This window comes from Tursiops truncatus, chromosome 18 (genome assembly GCF_011762595.2).
Source record: "Tursiops truncatus isolate mTurTru1 chromosome 18, mTurTru1.mat.Y, whole genome shotgun sequence".
In the NCBI taxonomy this organism is placed as follows: domain Eukaryota; kingdom Metazoa; phylum Chordata; class Mammalia; order Artiodactyla; family Delphinidae; genus Tursiops; species Tursiops truncatus.
Window position 1 is genome coordinate 32120554 of NC_047051.1, and position 19571 is coordinate 32140124.

Below are 19571 nucleotides of genomic sequence, written 5' to 3' on the forward strand. Positions count from 1 at the left end.
CTGTGTTCTTGCCAAATTCTCTCCCCTGATGTGAGAGAAAGGGGAAGGGAATCTATTCGGGGATTGTCACTAGCCTGGATGGAACACCCTCATCAAGGCACCGACCAGTGTGCCTTTTATCCACTAATTCAAATGAACAAAATCTGTTTGCTCAGAAACACACCCTTGTACCGCAATGTCCGCCTTCAAATTAAAGGTCATCTCTACAGTTTCCATCTGTAGTTGACTAAAGGAATATTATGAATTTTAAAACCCTAATTATAACCCCCGTCTATTGTTGAAAGAAATATCTGCAACAGAAACCAATGTTTCTTGGTTGGCTCTTACCTCTGTCAACTCTTTGTTTTGTGTTTTCCTCCTCATAGCTATAGGCCTCCTATTCAGGCCTGTTCAGAAAAGGCTCCCTCAGCGAGGGCGAGGCAGTACAGGTGTGTACAGTTCCCGGCTACTGGCCCTCGCCTGAAGGTTGTCCTTCAGCCTCTGCAGACAGATGCTCTGGGGGCTGATTGCTCAGTTTCGGGACTTCCCTGCCTTCCTCTGCCCCTGGGAGGTTGTGTCATCATCACTTCCCTTTACTGGCCAGGCTGCTTCTCCCCTGTGTCTGCTCCCCGGCCCTAAGTTGACAGTATTTACCTGCCATCTGGTGTGTCCAAACTACTGGGTTGAATTTCAGTTTTATTTCTGAAAATCCCAAGTCTTTGCAAAATTATGTTAAGAACAGTCAGAATTCCTTCATTTAACTTCTTTCCTTGTGGTTAGGTCTTCCATCTGCTTAAATGTCCTTCACCTTTCCTGATTTTTAAGATTTGCTCTCAGGAAAACAGGAATTGCAACTGGAGGGCAAAATGCACATTTCAGCGATACAGATGAGAACAACTTATTCCCACCTTGGCTGTGGATAACACTCTGTTCCCCAATGTCTATAACCAGGGCCTGGCTCAGAGTTCTAATTAATTAACTTTATTAACTTGGAGCTGAAAGGAGGTGACAACTTAAACATGGAAATAAAAGGCAGTGGACCTCGCAGACTAGTTCCATGTAACTGCTTTTTAACTGGAGGTAAAAGAACAGTCACTTGCTTATTGTACGTCATAAAGCAGAAGAGATGCTTAGATAGACTGCAGAGCACAGTCTGTTTCCAGCTAATCCATGGAACATGGTAATTACAAAAAAACAGAAGCAATTATTTTCATTTAGTGCAAGTAACAAGTTTATTTTCTTTGATATAGAATTAACAGAGTTAATTTTATGCCCCCAGTGAGGAAAAATTGCAACATTTGCATAGGAAAGCTTTCCTTGAAACACTTCAGATCTTTGTTAAAGTTATTGATTGTCACATCAGAGAATCTGCAATTTCTAGTTTGTTCACAGAAATTAAAAAAATTCCTTACTTGGGAAGTTTCAAAATGGCAATTCGATCCTAGAGTCATAATTACCGGGTGGGGGGCGGGGTGGCGCGGGGGGAATGCTCTCCCGGCTAAGAGTTTCCACAGCACTGTAATACTGTGTACACCCACTTTATACAAAGGCATGTACATTTTGCAAAGAGAGAGCATATATTCCTATTTATCATTTTTGGAACTGTGTTCAATTGCTGTATAGTCTCCTACAGGGTCTAATTAACATGAATTCAACAATGATGATAATGAGCTTACCAATCATTTCCTCATAGATGTTATATTCAGTTTTATGTTTTCCGTGCTACGCTGATAGCATACAGATCCCAATTAAAGAGAAACCTGGGCCTATATAAATAACATAAACGAAATATACATGGGGTATGTAGCAAGACTTGAGGTTGATGATTTGATGTTCATTAATGTTGGAAAATACTAAAGTAAAAATTACGGTGACTTGGGAAGATGGTATTTTCTTAAGGACACACTGCTGAACACATGGCCACCTACCTGCTCTCTAAAGCATTATATGAAAATTCAACCACCAAATACAGAACACATGAACACCAGGAGACAAAAAAAGCATTAAAGCCCATTACAATCTTGAATAAGCCAAGACCTCAAGTACATAGGAAAACCACTACAATCATGTATTGAGTTTTATTTTTCTAATATATATCATAAATTAAAACCATATAAAGTCACTTATATAAGAAGCAATTTTTTCAAGTGGTATAGCTTAGAGCATGGCTTTATATTTGGCTTAATCATTTTTACCACTTTAATTTATAAAGCTCGTAATCTTGCCAGCAGGGCTTCAACTTCGGGAATGGATTCGTTTTTAGAAACAGAGCCAAGAAGTTCCATTTCCTTTTTTCTGTTGCTTTCTACATTACAGGCTTCCTTCTTCTCAGCTGCCTTGATCCTCTCGGTAGACGTGTGAGTGTCTAGATTATAATTAAGCTCCTTGGTGACTGCAGTCCTTGTGGAGCTGCAATTGATACTGTAGTGTGAATGTGACCCTTCTGTCAACTGCAACTTCTGATTTTCTACAGTAAGGAAGAAAGAAACATAAAACTTATCACTGTGATAAGCAAGCACTGTGCACATTATGAAACATTAAAGTAATTATTCTCAACAAACAAGTCCTCTTAGACAGACTAAACTAAATAATATTCAAAAGAGTAAGGTAGATTTAAAATAAACACGCAGAGGTTAAGAATAAGCTAAAAAATACAAATAGACAACTATTTCATTAGCAGACACAGATATGGAGAACAAACTAGGGGTTACCAGTGAGGAGAGGGAAGTGGGGAGGGGCAATATAGGGGTAGAGTATTAAGAGGTACAAATTATTAGGTATAAAATAAGCTAAAAGGATATATTGCATAACAGAAAATATAGCCAATATTTTATAACTATAAATGGAATATAACCTTTAAAAATTGTGAATCAGTATATTGTACACCTGTAACATATAATTTTGTATATCAACTATACTTCAATTAAAATTAATTAACTAATTTTAAAAGTAAATAAATTTCCAAAAATTTTAAAATAAATACTTGCTGAATTGGAAAAAAATAAATAAATAAAATAAACACACAGAGGTTAAGAATAAGCTAAAAAATATAAATAGACAACAATTTCATTAGCATTAATACTTATTTCCTACTTCTTCTGTGCCTGAAATGCCCATCACTCAGTTATTAGCAAGGCTTAGTTCTGCATTTCATTTAGGTCCCTGCTCAAATGCTATCGAGAGAGGCCGTCTCTGACCATCCATCTAAGATAGCACTCACATTTTCATCGCTCTATCTTCTTACACTCATCTTTCCCTTCACAGAACTTATAACCACCAGACACATCATATACTTGTTTACTTGTCTGTTGTCTACCTCTTCACTAGAATGTAAGCTCCAAGATAGCAAGGACATTGTTCTAAATACTGCTGTAACGTCGGTGCCTAGGATGGCCGTGGAGCACAGCGGATGCTCAGTAAATATGCATTGGGCAAAGAATTTATTTCCACACTCTATGACCCAAGACAGGCGTTAGTTTGAATAATAAAAGGATTAATTTCCTTTTTAAACAAATCTAAGGAGGAAAGTTTCTGATAGGAATTTTAAAATTCAATGCTTTCTTTTAAAAAAAATACTGAATTTGGCAGGCAAATTGTTAAAACTTCCTAGCAAATCAAAATAATGTCATAATTTGCCAAATACGTACCCATATATTCATACAGACCTATAACCTATACACACATATATATTCTTTCATTGGTAAGTGACAGTGATCTGGACTTATCCAGGCTGTGAGGAGAGAGGTTTAATAGCTAACGGCTAAATGGTGCTAGTTGATTGACTTTCCCAAAGAGCAACAGATTTTCTTTTAATTAACTTGACTCTCACACTGCACAACCTTATGAGTGATCTCCCTCCTAGATCTCAAATTAAAAAAAAAAAAAACAGACACCCTCAATATTCATGTAACCTTGAACAGAGCTTGAAAATGGCTTCAACAAACTTGACATGACATTTAAAGTTTTTTGGTTATTTGCAGAGAGATGTTCCATTATCCCAATAGTGATTACTTTGGAGCAGAAGCAGTCACTCATGACAGTGTGTTTTATGTGAGTGCTGAAAATTCCAACCGAAAACAGCTTGTACATTAAAAGGTGACTGCTGAAGATATTTACTGCACTGTCATTTCCTGACCAGGGGCTTCCGATGATGGATGAGTATTTTACACACTTTCCTGGACAATCTCAACAAGTTTTAGAAGTCTGATCACTTTTTAGCTCTTGGAAGAAAATAAATACACTTTTCCTATCATCACCTTCCCTATCAGGTGGGCAATTGTTACTCAAAAGTTACTAACAGTTCAGTGACTTTCTCTTAGAGCTGTTTATGCTCTATAGTTTATAATGTACATATCATGTTTGCAGTAAAAAAGCACAGCTGACACTCTATTCCTACAGTTTCCATGACCGCACAAATTTATTTATTTTCTAGCACCCACTCTCCTGCCCCAAGGTGTTTGAAAACTGCATCGTAGCTAAGTGCAAATTTTTAGTCAGCTTACTGCTCCTTCCCCAAAAACGTTCCTACCTTTTCTTGTCATTCGATTTCTTGTAAACAACTCCATCATGATGATATCTCCAACAAACTAGTTTATTCTGCCGCTGGGCGACTCTCATTACATTTTTGACAACAGAGAAGAGATTAAATTGGCTAAAATATGGGTCTGTAATATACATAAGTAAAGTATTCCATACCTTCCCTGGCTATAATGTATCAAGCCCAATTCCACATGTGGCAAAGTGAAAAGAGCATGGGATTTTAAGGTAAATCTGGGTTGAAATCCAACCCCTTGGCCCTAACAAGTTATCTCACCTCTTTGAGTCTCAGGTTCTAATAATCAATCTCCACCAGAACTAAAGGAAAGGATGTGGGTGACACCTCCTTTGAGGTACCTCCCTCCAAGCTTTCCAAGGGAGGCTTCTACCACCCAAGCCTTGTTCAGATGCTCTGACCTTTCTGACTTTCTGGTGACCATACCCATGAGAGCTGAAATGCCATTCTATTAATAGCTTGTATTTATGTAGCACCTTTATTTCTAAAGCATCTGTTGCACTTGAAACATTGCCACTGTCATTTTATAGATTGAGAGGTAAAAAGCAAAAGGAGGTTAAGTCATTTGCTTAGACTTAGTTACTAAGTAAATCAGTGGCAGAAGCCAAATGCTGTCTCTGGAGATAGTAAGGCTGTCTTAAAGAAATTTAAAAAGCTTTTTGCCAAGAAAAAGTGCTAAGTAATTCAAAGCTAAGTTTCATAATAAGGATATCCTGTACTTATGCTTCAAAATGCTTTCTGACACATTTAATACGCCCAATAACTTTGTAAAGCAGATAGTATACCTATGGAAACTACCTCAGCACTGTATCTCCAAGGTCACACATGGACTCCTTTTCTCTCCTGGTATTACTTAAGTTCCTGACTGCGAACTTCAAGTTCGATCTTTATTCACTACAGTTCCCTAGCACTCACTGTCCATTCTCCTAGACAACCCTTTCAGCCCTTCTTCTTTCCCATCAAACGTCCAACCTGTTCTCCTTCACTCTCATTTCACTCACTCATAGAGGCAATCAGAAGAGAACCCCCATAAGCTTCCTGTGCCCCCGACACCTATATGCTGATTGCAGGCACGCCCACTTCTTCCCTCCTGGGGATCTCCTGTGCTCCCCTCTGAGGACAACCAACCCCTCAAGGTGGGTGCCAGCTTGTCCATCCCTCTGGCAGCTGTGCCCTCTCTCTACTGCGTCATAAAGGTTTCCTTCTTCATGCAATCATTCCCCTCAGCACGTAAATACTGTGTAGTAACAGTCCCAATCTTTAGAGAAAAAATCTCTATTTGATTCCACATCTTGCTCCATTTACTGCTTCCGTTGTTGACTGCCTTTGTAGCAAAACATCTCAGAAGAATTGCCCATACTACTGTCTCATTTCCTCTCTTCCCATTTTTCTCTTGAACTCACTCCAGTCATGCTTTTGACACTTTACTCTTCTGAAACAGTTCTCGTCAAGGTCACTAATAAACTAGTGTTGCCAAAAACAAGACCTGTATACACACTTGGATATTTTTGTCCTCCTTTACTTGACCTATACCAGATCCAAGGATGAAATGCCCAGCAGAGCCTGGGTTTTTCTTTACTGTTTGCTCTTTGAACTTCTTTGGATGCTTAGGGGGATAACAATGGGTGGCCAATGCAGGCAAAAGTGTTTCCACCCTATTGAGAAAACTCCAGATAGGTGTGGGCTAGCTTTAGGGACAAAATGATAAGAAGAAAACCCAAGCTGGCATGTAACTCTTCTGTGGTTTTAGGTGGAGAATCTTTCATGAGAAGCAATAGACAAGATAGTATAAAACGGAAAGAGGTCATTCCTGAGACCACTGAAGAAATAAAAAAGAAAGTAAGGGGCTTATTTTAGAATGAGCTTATAGCTGTTAGAAATTCCTAGATAACACTTCTTCACTCCAACCCTCACATTTATCTCTCAGCATCTTAACAGCCCCCATCTGGGTCCCCAGCCTTGGGAGGCCCAAACTGTGGAACTGAGGGAGTCACACCCTAAACTGCAAAATGACAAATGAAGTTGGGTTGGAGAATGAATCTCCTGTCCCACTGCAAACTAGAGAAAATGTTTACAAGTAGAGAAAGCTCTCAAGTTGCAAGTTCACTTTTACACAGAAATTTTATTACAATGTTGGTTCAAGGCCAGGTGTCTTTTGCCATTACTATTATTTTGAGAGTCCACTATTGGTGGTTTCATGTGGGTTGAACTGGAGACCCAAATTCTACACAAAAACACGCACTTAGTTTATAAATAGTTCACTTCAAACATCAGGGGGATACCACAACCCTGCAAGTTGGCGAAAACTCTATATAGGTATTCAGAGGTATGAAATAAATTGTAATTGGAGGCCAGTGGGCTCATAACCTTTCTTATATGAAATTAGTTCCAAATACAAGATGACACACTTGGACACACGGACTCTTTCAGTGGAAGATAAGGCTGGATGTCAATAAAAAGAGAAGCATTTTCTATTTCCCCTCAAGTCAAATCCTTACCAATACACATTTTTAAATGGAAACAAAAAACATTAAGGCAAAGTAGAATGATTGCTTAACTCTCCAAAGATAGGAAGCTTGTGCTATTATTTTATGAATTGAATCCAAGGTTGTTTTTTGTTTTTGCCTTTAAGACACTATAATTGATGTCTGTGAAGAGAAGTATGATCTATCTAGGACTATTGCAAATATCCAGGCCCTTGGTGATTGGAGTACAGATGGGCAAGGACCAGCTGCCTTTCTTAGTGCTAGGTCAGTAAGGGAATCCAATCCACACATCTTGTATTTATGTTTCTGTGGAAATATTAAACAGGGTGAGAATACATGCTGTTTTCCTTTAAGATAGGAAAACTCACTTATTTCAATTTAATTCCTCATATGATTCTTACTATAAGAATTGATTCTGGAGTCCCACAACAGCTTTTTCCTGAAATTAAATGAAAAGTTGAAAATTGTTGAAAAGTTGAATGGCTCTCAAATACAGAGAACCCACTAGACTTAAGAGAGAGAGAGAGAGAATAAACGTCTTAAACCACATCGGGGCTGGATCCCATATGACCTTGGCAGACTACAGATTTGGATGACAAAGAAAGCTAAAAACAAACAAACAAACAAAAAACCACCCCCAAACCCACCATCCTGAGCTAACTTTTGCATTGTTTCTTTGTTTAAAAAAAAATAAATAAATTTATTTATTTATTTATGGCTGCATTGGGTCTTTGTTGCTGTGCACAGGCTTTCTCTAGTTGCAGCGAGCGGGGGCTCCTCTTCTTTGTGGTGCACGGGCTTCTCATTGTGGTGGCTTCTCTTGTTGTGGAGCATGGGCTCTAGGCGCGCAGGCTTCAGTAGTGGTGGCATGTGGGCTCAGTAGTTGCGGCTCGCAGGCTCTAGAGCGCAGGCTTCAGTAGTTGTGGTGCACGGGCTTAGTTGCTCTGCGGCATGTGGAATCTTCCCAGACCAGGGCTCGAACCCGTGTCCCCTGCATTGGCAGGCGGATTCTTAACCACTGCGCCACCAGGGAAGTCCCTGCATTGTTTCTTAAGTAACACAAAAGACATAGGAACCAGGAAAGTTGCTGACAAAAACGAAAATATAAACATATGCAACTTGGCATCTAAATGAGAAAATATTTCAGCCAACAGCTGTTATGCTTCCTGAGCTAAGAAGGCAAGGCTAAGGCCCTGGCTGACAGCCCTTGCGGAAAACCCTCTCTGCTACAGGAAATCTCAGTTATGGTTCAGAAAGAGGCATTATTCCCTTTAAGTCGGTATTGATCCTCCATCACATTGTGGTTCTAATGGGCACTGGCTTCTCAGAAGTGCCAACTCTCAGATGACATATAAAATTGAGCTCCTGCCTTTTGTGGTCAATGGTGAGGCTGTGGCAGCTTTGACAGGAGTAAGAATATAGAACTCTGGTGTTCTAAATTGACTGCATCTATTCAGTCTTCCTGAAATTTGATCTCTCCTTACAATTCTTTACCTTTTGCTCTTAACTATTACTTTGACCTACTAAGTAGCTGTTTATTTCACCCCAGCAATGCCATTACTTTGACAGGAGAAGAAAATGACCCATAAATATAATTTTTAAAGCACTACTGGGTCTACATGATAGTAAAATGTGTGACAAATATATGTTTTTAATCTATGCAATAACTGAAGTTAGTGCTGGCCACCAGCAACCCATATCCCTGTGGTTTTTCTTACTGTTGATTTACTGATGCTATAAATAATTGTCTTCGCTTTCTTCATTTTGCTGTTTATTTTATCTTTTGTATTGAAAATATATAAAAATGATAAAAAGAGCAAAAAGGGCATTTTGTATATAGTTAAATTTTTTTAGGAGTGCCAAGAAACTCTTATTGAAACCAATTATGTAGAAACAAAAACAAAAAAACAAAGCAGTTACTCCCCTAATTCTAACAAAACAGACAAGACAGAGATGATAGATGCAAGTTATTTCTGAATAAAGGAGATAATTGACAATTAAATTAGAAGGTTTTTTGCATAAACTCGTCATATATACACTTCTATTCAGTCTTGGTCTATTTCACTGCCCTTTAAATAAAAATTTAAAGACAGCACTGCCATTTTACAATTTCCTATACTGGCTTTCCTAATTTGACACAGTGTGAGAAGGAACTAGAGATGCTGCAGGCTCCTGGGCACAGGACAACCAGGATAAATCCAGCTCTTTTCTCTAAAGGGAATAGTAATGCAAACCCTTCCAGTCAACTGCTTATCTTTCTGATTTGCAATATATTACCTGAATTGAATGTCTCACTCTATATTTGCTTCCCTCTTTCTCACCTTTCTACCCAGTTATTAGCAAATTCTAATTTGGCTTTCAGCCATACCTCTCTGTTAAAACTGCTCCTTACAAGATTATCAGAAGCCTCAAAATCCCTCAACTCAATGGAATTTTCCCATGCCTCATTTTCTCTTACAGTTGCAACACTTCAGAGTGTGTGTAATAAAGAATTTGGTTAGTCTTTTCCCACTCCTGGGCCCCTCAGACCATGCCTAATAATTTATGCTAATGAGGTGACTCATGACGGGACCCTATTTAGTTTGTGGTAATGAGTGATTCAGAATGGGGGATGGCCAAATCAGAAAGACCAATCATGTGACTGGAGGGTTGGGAGGTGGAGACTGAGTTCAATCATGTGGCCTATCAATCATGCCCAAGTAATGAAGCCTCAGTACAAACTATGGGCACTGAGGATCAGGTGAGTTTTCTTGGTTGGCAATAAGTATTATCACACACTGACAATATGATGTATATTGTCACACACTGATGCGCTGGGGGGTGGAGGGTAATATATCCCTGAGGACAGCAGAAGTTTTATGTTTGGAACCTGTTTGGCTGGTTCTGGCTTGTGTCCTTTTGCTATAACAAAGCTGCAATAGTAAGTAGAGCATTTTCTTGAATTCTAGGAGTCATTCTAGTGAATTACTGAACCTGAGGAGATAGTGAAAACCCCTAAATTTGTACCCAGCTGGTCAGAAGTGTGGGAGGACTTGGGAGCCCTCAAACTTGCAGCAAGTGTATGAAGTAAGGGCAGTCTTTTAGAGGACTGTGACTTGTAAAGTTTGGTCTAACTCTGGACAGCTGGCGTCCAGCTGTAATAAGTAATTGTAATGTACAATTGTAATTGTAATGTAATAAGTCATTACATTACAGATACATTATATGTTATCTATAACTTAACATCAGTATCATCGCCTTACCTTTATGCATAGATATATAGTTTGCAAGCAATTCCCCACGCATCTACTCATTTTACTCTTATAACACTCCTGTGAGATAAGTGACATGGATGTATTTACCTTGTTTTACATAGAGTTGAGGCAGCAGACATAACTTTCAGGCAGAGCCAGAGACAAAACTCAAGTCTTCAGACCCCTGGTTAGCACCTTCCATCATGACAAGGCCCTTTACCATGCTTATTCTTCCACTTATTGATGATTCATTCTTAGCCTTCTAATTTACTTTACCTTCTCAGACCTCCCAAACACAAGGATACCTCTCTTCGTGTGGCCATTTCTCATGGTTAGATCCGTGGCTCATTTCTGTCCTTTCTACATTCTCTTTACCAAGATCTCACAGCTTCAACTATCTCCTCTAGGAAGGAGACACCCACATCTGCATCTCCAGCCCTAACGGGAGAGCTTTGGTACTGTGCCTACCTCAGCATTTCCATCTAAACACCCTACCATAATCACACAACACATTTTTGAGTCAAACTTTCACATTCAAAGCAACTTCCTCTTTATACTAATATACCAAAACCAATGATAGCATCTGTTTACCAGTCCTGCTATCTGTCACTGACAGTTGTCTCGGCTACCAGGCACTTGTGGTCACCAGTGTGTGACTTAGTAGCTATTAAATAAATGGTTTCTAAAGTATGCAATTGCCTGTCAGCTAATAGATACCAGACAATAAATAATTTATTTATTTATAAATTATAAATAATCGGTTGGTCTGGTGGTTTCTAAGGACAAGAAGGTAGGAAAATTACACAGGGATATGCTTTGGTATTACAGTTATTGAACACATACTATATATTAAACCCTCTACATGTTATTTAAAAGATTTTCCAACAACACTAAAATATAGGTATTATCAACTGTTTCATAAATGAGGAAATTGAGGCTTAGAGAAGTTCACGAACTGTCAAGGCCACACAGACTTTGATATTTGCTTCTGGGAAATCCAATACAAATCTTATTCCCCCATGCATGGCTCTGGGGGCACATGATAAAGCCATGGCAAAAAGATACTGTGAAAGGTAAAGAGCACTTTATATTTTGGGGTTTGAGGACAGGCCTATTCCCAGTGCTAATGACCAGGAAGGAAGCTGTTTTCCTGAAGCCATTTCTAAGTAGTATCTTACAGTGTGCTTTTAAGTATTTTTCTTTATTTTTTATATTTCCTGATTCAATATTTATTAGATATTTCGAATGTACAGATTTTTTTTTCTGAATGAGTAATGTATGCTATTTCAACTCCATTTCACTTTCATAGAATCATATAATATAGAATCATGTAATCTCAGGATTGGAAAGCCCTTAGTTAGTTGGTAGAACCACCTATCCAATACTTGAATTCCATTCACTCAGCATTCTGTCAAGTGGCTGTCTAGCCTAAGTTTGAAGACCTCCAGTCATAGCCTCACAATCTCACAAGGCAATATATTCCTCTACTAATTAAATGTTTTACTTTATATTTATCTAGTGTTTGTTCCCCTGAAATCTTAGTCACTAGTCCTACTGATTTTCCCACTAGGGCTATATTAAGAGTCTAATTTCTCTTCCACTCACCAGCCCTTCAAATACTTAAAGACAGCTATCACACTCCCCAAATCTTTGCCAGCCAAACAGCCACAATTTCTTCAACTGTCCCTCCAGAGATCATGAGCTGAAGTTATGGTTAAGTCAACTCAACCTGCTGTGTACTTATACACCATGCTAGGTGCTGAGTCCTTGAAACATTTAGGGTCCTGTCATTTCTATGAACATACAAAACCATATTCATTTAGTAGTTCAAAATTACGGAAAAAAAACAAATCCAACTAGTGTATCCAGTACTATAACACAAAAGAATAATTTGCTCAGAGAATCCTTTTGAATATAACCTTTAAAAATTTTCCATATAGACTTAATACTTGAAGTTGGACAGGAACCAAGATAGCAGAGTAGAAGGACGTGCTCTCGCCCCCTCTTGCGAGAAAACCAGAATCACAACTAACTGCTAGACAATCATTGACAGGAAGACACTGGAACTCACCAAAAAAGATACCCCACATCCAAAGACAAAGGAGAAGCCACAATGAGACAGTAGAAGGGGCGCAATCACAGTAAAATCAAATCCCATAACTGCTGGGTGGGTGACTCATAGACTGGGGAACACTTATATGACAGAAGTCCACCCACTGGAGTGAAGGTTCTGAGCCCCACGTCAGGCTTCCCAAGCTGGGGGTCCGGCAACAGGAGGAGGAATTCCTAGAGAATCAGACTTTGAAGCCTAGTGGGAATTGACTGCAGGACTTCGACAGGACTGGGGGAAAGAGAGACTCCACTCTTGGAGGGCACACACAAAGTAGTGTGCGCATCGGGACCCAGGGGAGAGATCAATGACCCCAGGGGAGATGAACCAGACCTACCTGCTAGTGTTGGTGGGTCTCCTGCAGAGGCGGGGGGTGGCTGTGGCTCACTGTGGGGACAAGGTCACTGGCAGCAGAAGTTCTGGGAAGTAATCCTTGGTGTAAGCCCTCCCAAGTCTGTCATTAGCCCCACCAAAGAGCCCAGGTAGGCTCCAGTGTTGGGTTGCCTCAGGCCAAACAACCAACAGGGAGGGAACTCAGCCCCACCCATCAGCAGACAAGTGGTTTAAAGTTTTACTGAGCTCTGCCCACCAGAGCAAGAGCCAGCTCTACCCACTACAAATCCCTCCCATCAGGAAACTTACACAAGCCTCTTACACAGCCTCATCCACCAGAGGGCAGACAGAAAAAACAAGAAGAAATACAATCCAGCAGCCTGTGGAACAAAAACCACATTCACAGAAAGACAAGATTAAAGTCAGAGGGGTATGTAGCAGATGAAGGAACAAGATAAAACCCCAGAAAAACAATGAAGTGAAGTAGAGATAGGCAACCTTCCAGAAAAAGAATTCAGAATAATGATAGTGAAGATGATCCAGGACCTCGGAAAAAGAATGGAGGCAAAGATCGAGAAGATGCAAGAAATGTTTAACAAAGACCTAGAAGAATTAAAGAACAAACAAACAGAGATGAACAATACAATAACTGAAATGAAAACTACACTAGAAGGAATCAATAGCAGAATAACTGAGGCAGAAGAACGGATAAGTGACCTGGAAGACAGAATGGTGGAATTCACTGCTGCGGAACAGAATAAAGAAAAAAGAATGAAAAGAAATGAAGACAGCCTATGGGTTCTCTGGGATATCATTAAATGCAACAACATTTGCATTATGGGGGTCCCAGAAGGACAAGAGAGAGAGAAAGTAACAGAGAAAATATTTGAAGAGATTATAGTTGAAAACTTCCCTAACATGGGAAAGGAAATAGCCACCAAAGTCCAGGAAGCCCAGCGAGTCCCATACAGGATAAACAGAAGGAGAAACATGCCGAGACACATAGTAATCAAACTGGCAAAAATTAAAGACAAAGAAAAATTATTGAAAGCAGCAAGGGAAAAACGACGAATAACATACAAAGGAACTTCCATAAGTTTAACAGCTGATTTCTCAGCAGAAACTCTACAAGCCAGAAGGGAGTGGAATGGTATACTTAAAGTGATGAAAGGGAAGAACCTACAACCAAGATTACTCTACCCGGCAAGAATCTCATAAAGATTCGAAGGAGAAATCAAAAGCTTTACAGACAAGCAAAAGCTAAGAGAATTCAGCACCACCAAACCAGCTCTACAAAAAATGCTAAAGGAACTTCTCTAAGTGGGAAACACAAGAGAAGAAAAGGACCTACAAAAACAAACCAAAAACAATTAAGAAAATGGTTATAGGAACATACATATCGATAATTACCTTAAACGTGAATGGATTAAATGCTCCGACCAAAAGACACAGGCTTGCTGAATGGATACAAAAACATGACCCATATATATGCTGTCTACAAGAGACCCACTTCAGACCTAGGTACACTAGAGACGGAAAGTGAGGGGTTGGAAAAAGATATACCATGCAAATGGAAATCAAAAGAAAGCTGGAGTAGCAATACTCATATCATATAAAATAGACTTTAAAATAAAGAATGTTACAAGAGACAAGGAAGGACACTACATAATGATCAAAGGATCAATCCAAGAAGAACATATAACAATTATAAATATATATGCACCCAACATAAGAGCACCTAAGTACATAAGGCAACTGATAACAGCTCTAAAAGAGGAAATTGACAGTAACACAGTAATAGTGGGGGACTTTAACACTTCAATTACACCAACGGACAGATCATACAGACAGACAATTAATAAAGAAACACAAGCTTTAAATGACACAATAGACCAGATAGATTTAATTGATATTTATAGGACATTTCATCCCCAAAAAGCAGATTACACTCTCTTCTCCAGTGCGCATGGAACATTCTCCAGGATAGATCACATCTTGGGTCACAAATCAAGCTCAGTAAATTTAAGAAAATTGAAATCATATCAGACATCTTTTCTGACCAAAATGCTATGAGATTAGAAATGAATTACAGGGAAAAGAAAACGTAAAAAACACAAACACATGGAGGTTGAACAATATGTTACTAAATAACCAAGAGATCACTGAAGAAATCAAAGAGGAAATCAAAAAATACCTAGACACAAATGACAATGAAAAGACGACAATCCAAAACCTGTGTGATGCAGCAAAAGCAGTTCTAAGAGGGAAGTTAATAGCTATACAAGCCTACCTCAAGAAACAAGGAAAATCTCAAATAAACAACCTAAACCTTACACCTAAAGGAACCAGAGAAAGAAGAGCAAACAAAACCCAAAGTTAGCAGGAGAGAAATCATAAAGATGAAATCATAAAGATGAAATCATAAAGATCATAAATAAAATAGAAACAAAGAAAACCATAGCAAAGATCAATAAAACTAAAAGCTGGTTCCTTGAGAAGATAAACAAAATTGATAAACCATTAGCCAGACTCATCAAGAAAAAGAGGGAGAGGACTCAAATCAATAAACCTAGAAATGAAAAAGGAGAAGTTACAACAGACACTGTAGAAATACAAAGCATCCTAAGAGACTACTACAAGCAGTTGCCAATAAAATGGACAACCTGGAAGAAATGGATAAATTCTCAGAAAGGTATAACCTTCCAAGACTGAACCAGGAAGAAGTAGAAAATATGAACAGACCAATCACAAGCAATGAAATTGAAACTGTGATTAAAAATCTTCCAACGAACAAAAGTCCAGGACCAGATGGCTTCACAGGCGAATTCTATCAAACATTTAGAGAAGAGCTAGGACTCATCCTTCTCAAACTCTTCCAAAAAATTGCAAAGGAAGGAACACTCCCAAACTCATTCTATGAGGCCACCATCAGCCTGATACCAAAGCCAGACAAAGAGACTACAAAAAAAGAAAATTACAGACCAATATCATGATGAATATAGATGCAAAAGTCCTCAACAAAATACTAGCAAACAGAATCCAACAACACATTAAAAGGCTCATACACCATGATCAAGTGGTATTTATCCCAAGGATGCAAGGATTCTTCAATATATGCAAATCAATCAATATGATACATCATATTAACAAACTGAAGAATTAAAACCATATCATCATCTCAATAGATGCAGAAAAAGCTTTTGACAAAATTCAACACCAATTTATAATAAACCTCTACAGAAAGTGGGCATAGGGGGAACCTACCTCAACATAATAAAGGCCATATACAACAAACTCACAGCAAACATCATTCTCAATGGTGAAAAACTGAAAGCATTTCCTCTAAGATCAGGAAGAAGACAAGGATGTCCACTCTCACCACTATTATTCAACACAGTTTTGGAAGTCCTAGTCATGGCAATCAGAGAAGAAAGAGAAATAAAAGGAATGCAAATTAGAAAAGAGAAGTAAAACTGTCACTGTTTGCAGATGACATGATACTATACATAGAGAATCCTAAAGATGCCACCAGAAAACTACTAGAGCTAATCAATGAATTTGGTAAAGTTGCAGGATACAAAATCATTGCACAGCAATCTCTTGCATTCCTATACACTGATGAAAAATGTGAAGGAGAAATTAAGGAAACACTCCCATTTACCACTGCAACAAAAAGAACAAAATGCCTAGGAATAAACCTAACTAGGGAGAAAAAAAGACCTGTATGCAGAAAACTATAAGACACTGTTGAAAGAAATGAAAGATGATACCAACAGATGGAGAGATATACCATGTTCTTGTATTGGGAGAATCAATATTGTGAAAATAACTATACTACCCAAAGCAATCTAGAGATTCAATGCAATCCCTATTAAATTACCAATGGCAGTTTTTACAGAAGTAGAACAAAAAATCTTAAAACTTGTATGGAGACACAAAAGACCCCGAATAGCCAAAGCAGTCTTGAAGGAAAAAAAAGGAGCGGGAGGAATCAGACTCCCTGACTTCAGACTATACTACAAAGCTACAGTAATCAAGACAATATGGTACTGGCACAAAAACAGAAACATAGATCAATGGAACAAGATAGAAAGCCCAGAGACAAACCCAAGCACCTATGGTAACTAATCTATGAAAAAGGAGGGAAGGATATACAATGGAGAAAAGACAGTCTCTTCAATAAGTGGTGATGGGAATACTGGACAGCTACATGTAAAAGAATGAATTTAGAACACTCCCTGACACCATACACAAAAATAAACTCAAAATGGATTCGAGACCTAAATGTAAAACCAGACACTATAAAACTCTTAGAGGAAAACATAGGAAGAACACTCTGACATAAATCACAGCAAGATCTTTTTTGATCCACCTCCTAGAGTAATGGAAATAAAAACAAAAATAAACAAATGGGACCTAATGAAACTTAAAAGCTTTTGCACAACAAAGGAAACCGTAAACAAGACGAAAAGACAACCCTCAGAATGGGAGAAAATATTTGCAAACGAATCAACAGGCAAAGGATTAATCTCAAAAATATAGAAACAGCTCATGCAGCACAATATTAAAGAAACAAACAACCCTATCCAAAAATGGGCAGAAGACCTAAATAGACATTTCTCCAAAGAAGACATACAGTTGGACAAGAAGAACATGAAAAGCTGCTCAATATCACTAATTATTAGAGAAATGCAAATCAAAACTACAACGAAGTATCACCTCACACCAGTTAGAAAGAACATCATCAGAAAATCTACAAAGAACAAATGCTGGAGAGGGTGTGGAGAAAAGGGAACCCTCTTGCACTGTTGGTGGGAATGCAAATTGATACAGCCACTCTGGAGAAGAGTATGGACGTTCCTTAAAAATCTAAAAATAGAATTACCATACGATCCAGCAATCTCATCACTGGGCATATACCCAGAGAAAACCGTAGCTCAAAAAGACACATGCACCCCAATGTTCATTGCAGCACTATTTACAATAGCCAGGTCTTGGAAGCAACCTAAATGCCCATCAAGAGACGAATGATTAAAGAAGTTGTGGTGCATATATACAATGGAATATTACCCAGCCATAAAAAGGAACGAAATTGGGTCATTTGTTGAGACATGGCTGGATCTAGAGACTGTCATACAGAGTGAAGTAAGTCAGAAAGAGAAAAACAAGTGTCGTATATTAACGCATGTATGTGGAACCTAGAAAAATGGTACAGATGAACCAGTTTGCAGGGCAGAAGTTGAGATGCAGATGTAGAGAACAAACGTATGGACACCAAGGGGGGAAAACTGCGGTGGGGTGGGGATGGTGGTGTTCTGAATTGGGCGATTGGGATTGACATGTATACACTGATGTGTATAAAATTGATGACTAATTAGAACCTGCTATAAAAAAATAAATAAAATAAAATTGAAAAATTAAAAAAAAAAGAAAAAACTTGAAGTTGATTTTCAGCCTAATAAAAGCTGCTTAAAACTATCTGTTTTTATTCATTAGAGAATTCAATCCTGGGATACATTTGTAATGAAGATGATTTTAAATGAAATAATTTTATGTATGACTTTATATATAGAAATGTTCCCTTACTTCTCCCCAGCCTGTCACTAAATATAAATGTCACTAGCTATATCCAGGAGATAGTAATATGTTCAAGGAGCAAGAAAAACAAACTCATATCCATCTAATTCTGATCTAACTTGCTAGAATGTAAGCTCCACAAAGGCAAAAATCTTTGTTTTATTCACTTAGAATAAAACAGTACTTAGAATAGTGCCTGCTTTATAATGAGTGTTTAAAACATCATTTCTTGAGTGACTGGACCTAAGCATGGCATAATTTTACCACCTTGTTTCATATTAATCCTTCCCAAAGAAAACACTTCAGAATAACATTCCCTGAATAACAAACTGATTACATGTCATTTTTATTTAATGTATATTTTCGTGCTTTCTGGCCTCTTGAGGACCTAGACTTGAGTCTAGAATAGCGCTGTCCAATAGAAATATGAGTGTCAGGAAAGCGGGCTACATAAGCTACTTAAAATTTTCTAGTAGTCACATTAAATATTGGGAAAGAAAATCAGGTGTAACTAATCTTAACAATATATTTTACTTAACCAAATTTCAACTATTATTTCAATATGTAAGCAAAATAAAAAATGTATTAATGAAATCTTTAAGTTTTTTTTTTGTACTAAGCCTTCAAAATCAAATATGTATTGTACACTTAGAGATCATCTTAATTCAGACTAGCCACATTTCGAGAGCTCAAGAGCCACATATGACTATTGGCTACTGTATTGGTAGCATAGTAACCTGGAGTTCCTACAGTGCTAATACCTATAAATTTTTGAGTCAGATATCTTCATAGAAAATTCCAGTGATGGGTAACAATCTCAGTTGGATTTTGTACTGTTAGAAAGCTAATAATTATTATTAAAAAGAATTTAGGAATTATAATTTTTTAAACTTTAGTTAGACGTTCAAATTGGAATAATTCATATCCTAGTGGAAATTAATATTGTTCATTTCCCCATATTTACTAAAAATACTTCTATAATTTGTTATAAGGCACCATATAGGGATGTATGGTTCACAGGGCTAAAGCAAAAATAAGTAATATCAAGATCACAGGCCCCAACCTTATATGGATATGCACTTTGGAACTTTTCTCCTCAGTATCAGGGATGCATTTATATCAGCAATTTATTTCCCTGTGTAATTCAGACTAGTAATCTTAGCTTCATTCTATGGTCACGGGTTGTATAATAATCATAATTAGTTACCAAATAAATATGTGCTGTTTGAATTACATAGGGAAATAAATGCAGATATAAATATAACCCTAATACTGAGGAAAAAAAAAATCCCAAAATACAT

General features: G+C 38.0%; 1 protein-coding gene across 1 annotated transcript in view; it reads right to left on the reverse strand.

Annotated features, from left to right (window-relative positions):
• Positions 1–1183: 1183 nt before the first annotated feature.
• The window catches only part of DIAPH3 (diaphanous related formin 3), a 539529-nt gene continuing 521141 nt past the window's right edge, over positions 1184–19571 (reverse strand). Inside the window, exon 28 of the mRNA XM_073795265.1 lies at positions 1184–2446. Coding sequence (XP_073651366.1) covers positions 2184–2446 — 263 coding nt within the window. The 3' untranslated portion in view covers positions 1184–2183. The remainder of the gene's footprint in view (positions 2447–19571) is intronic.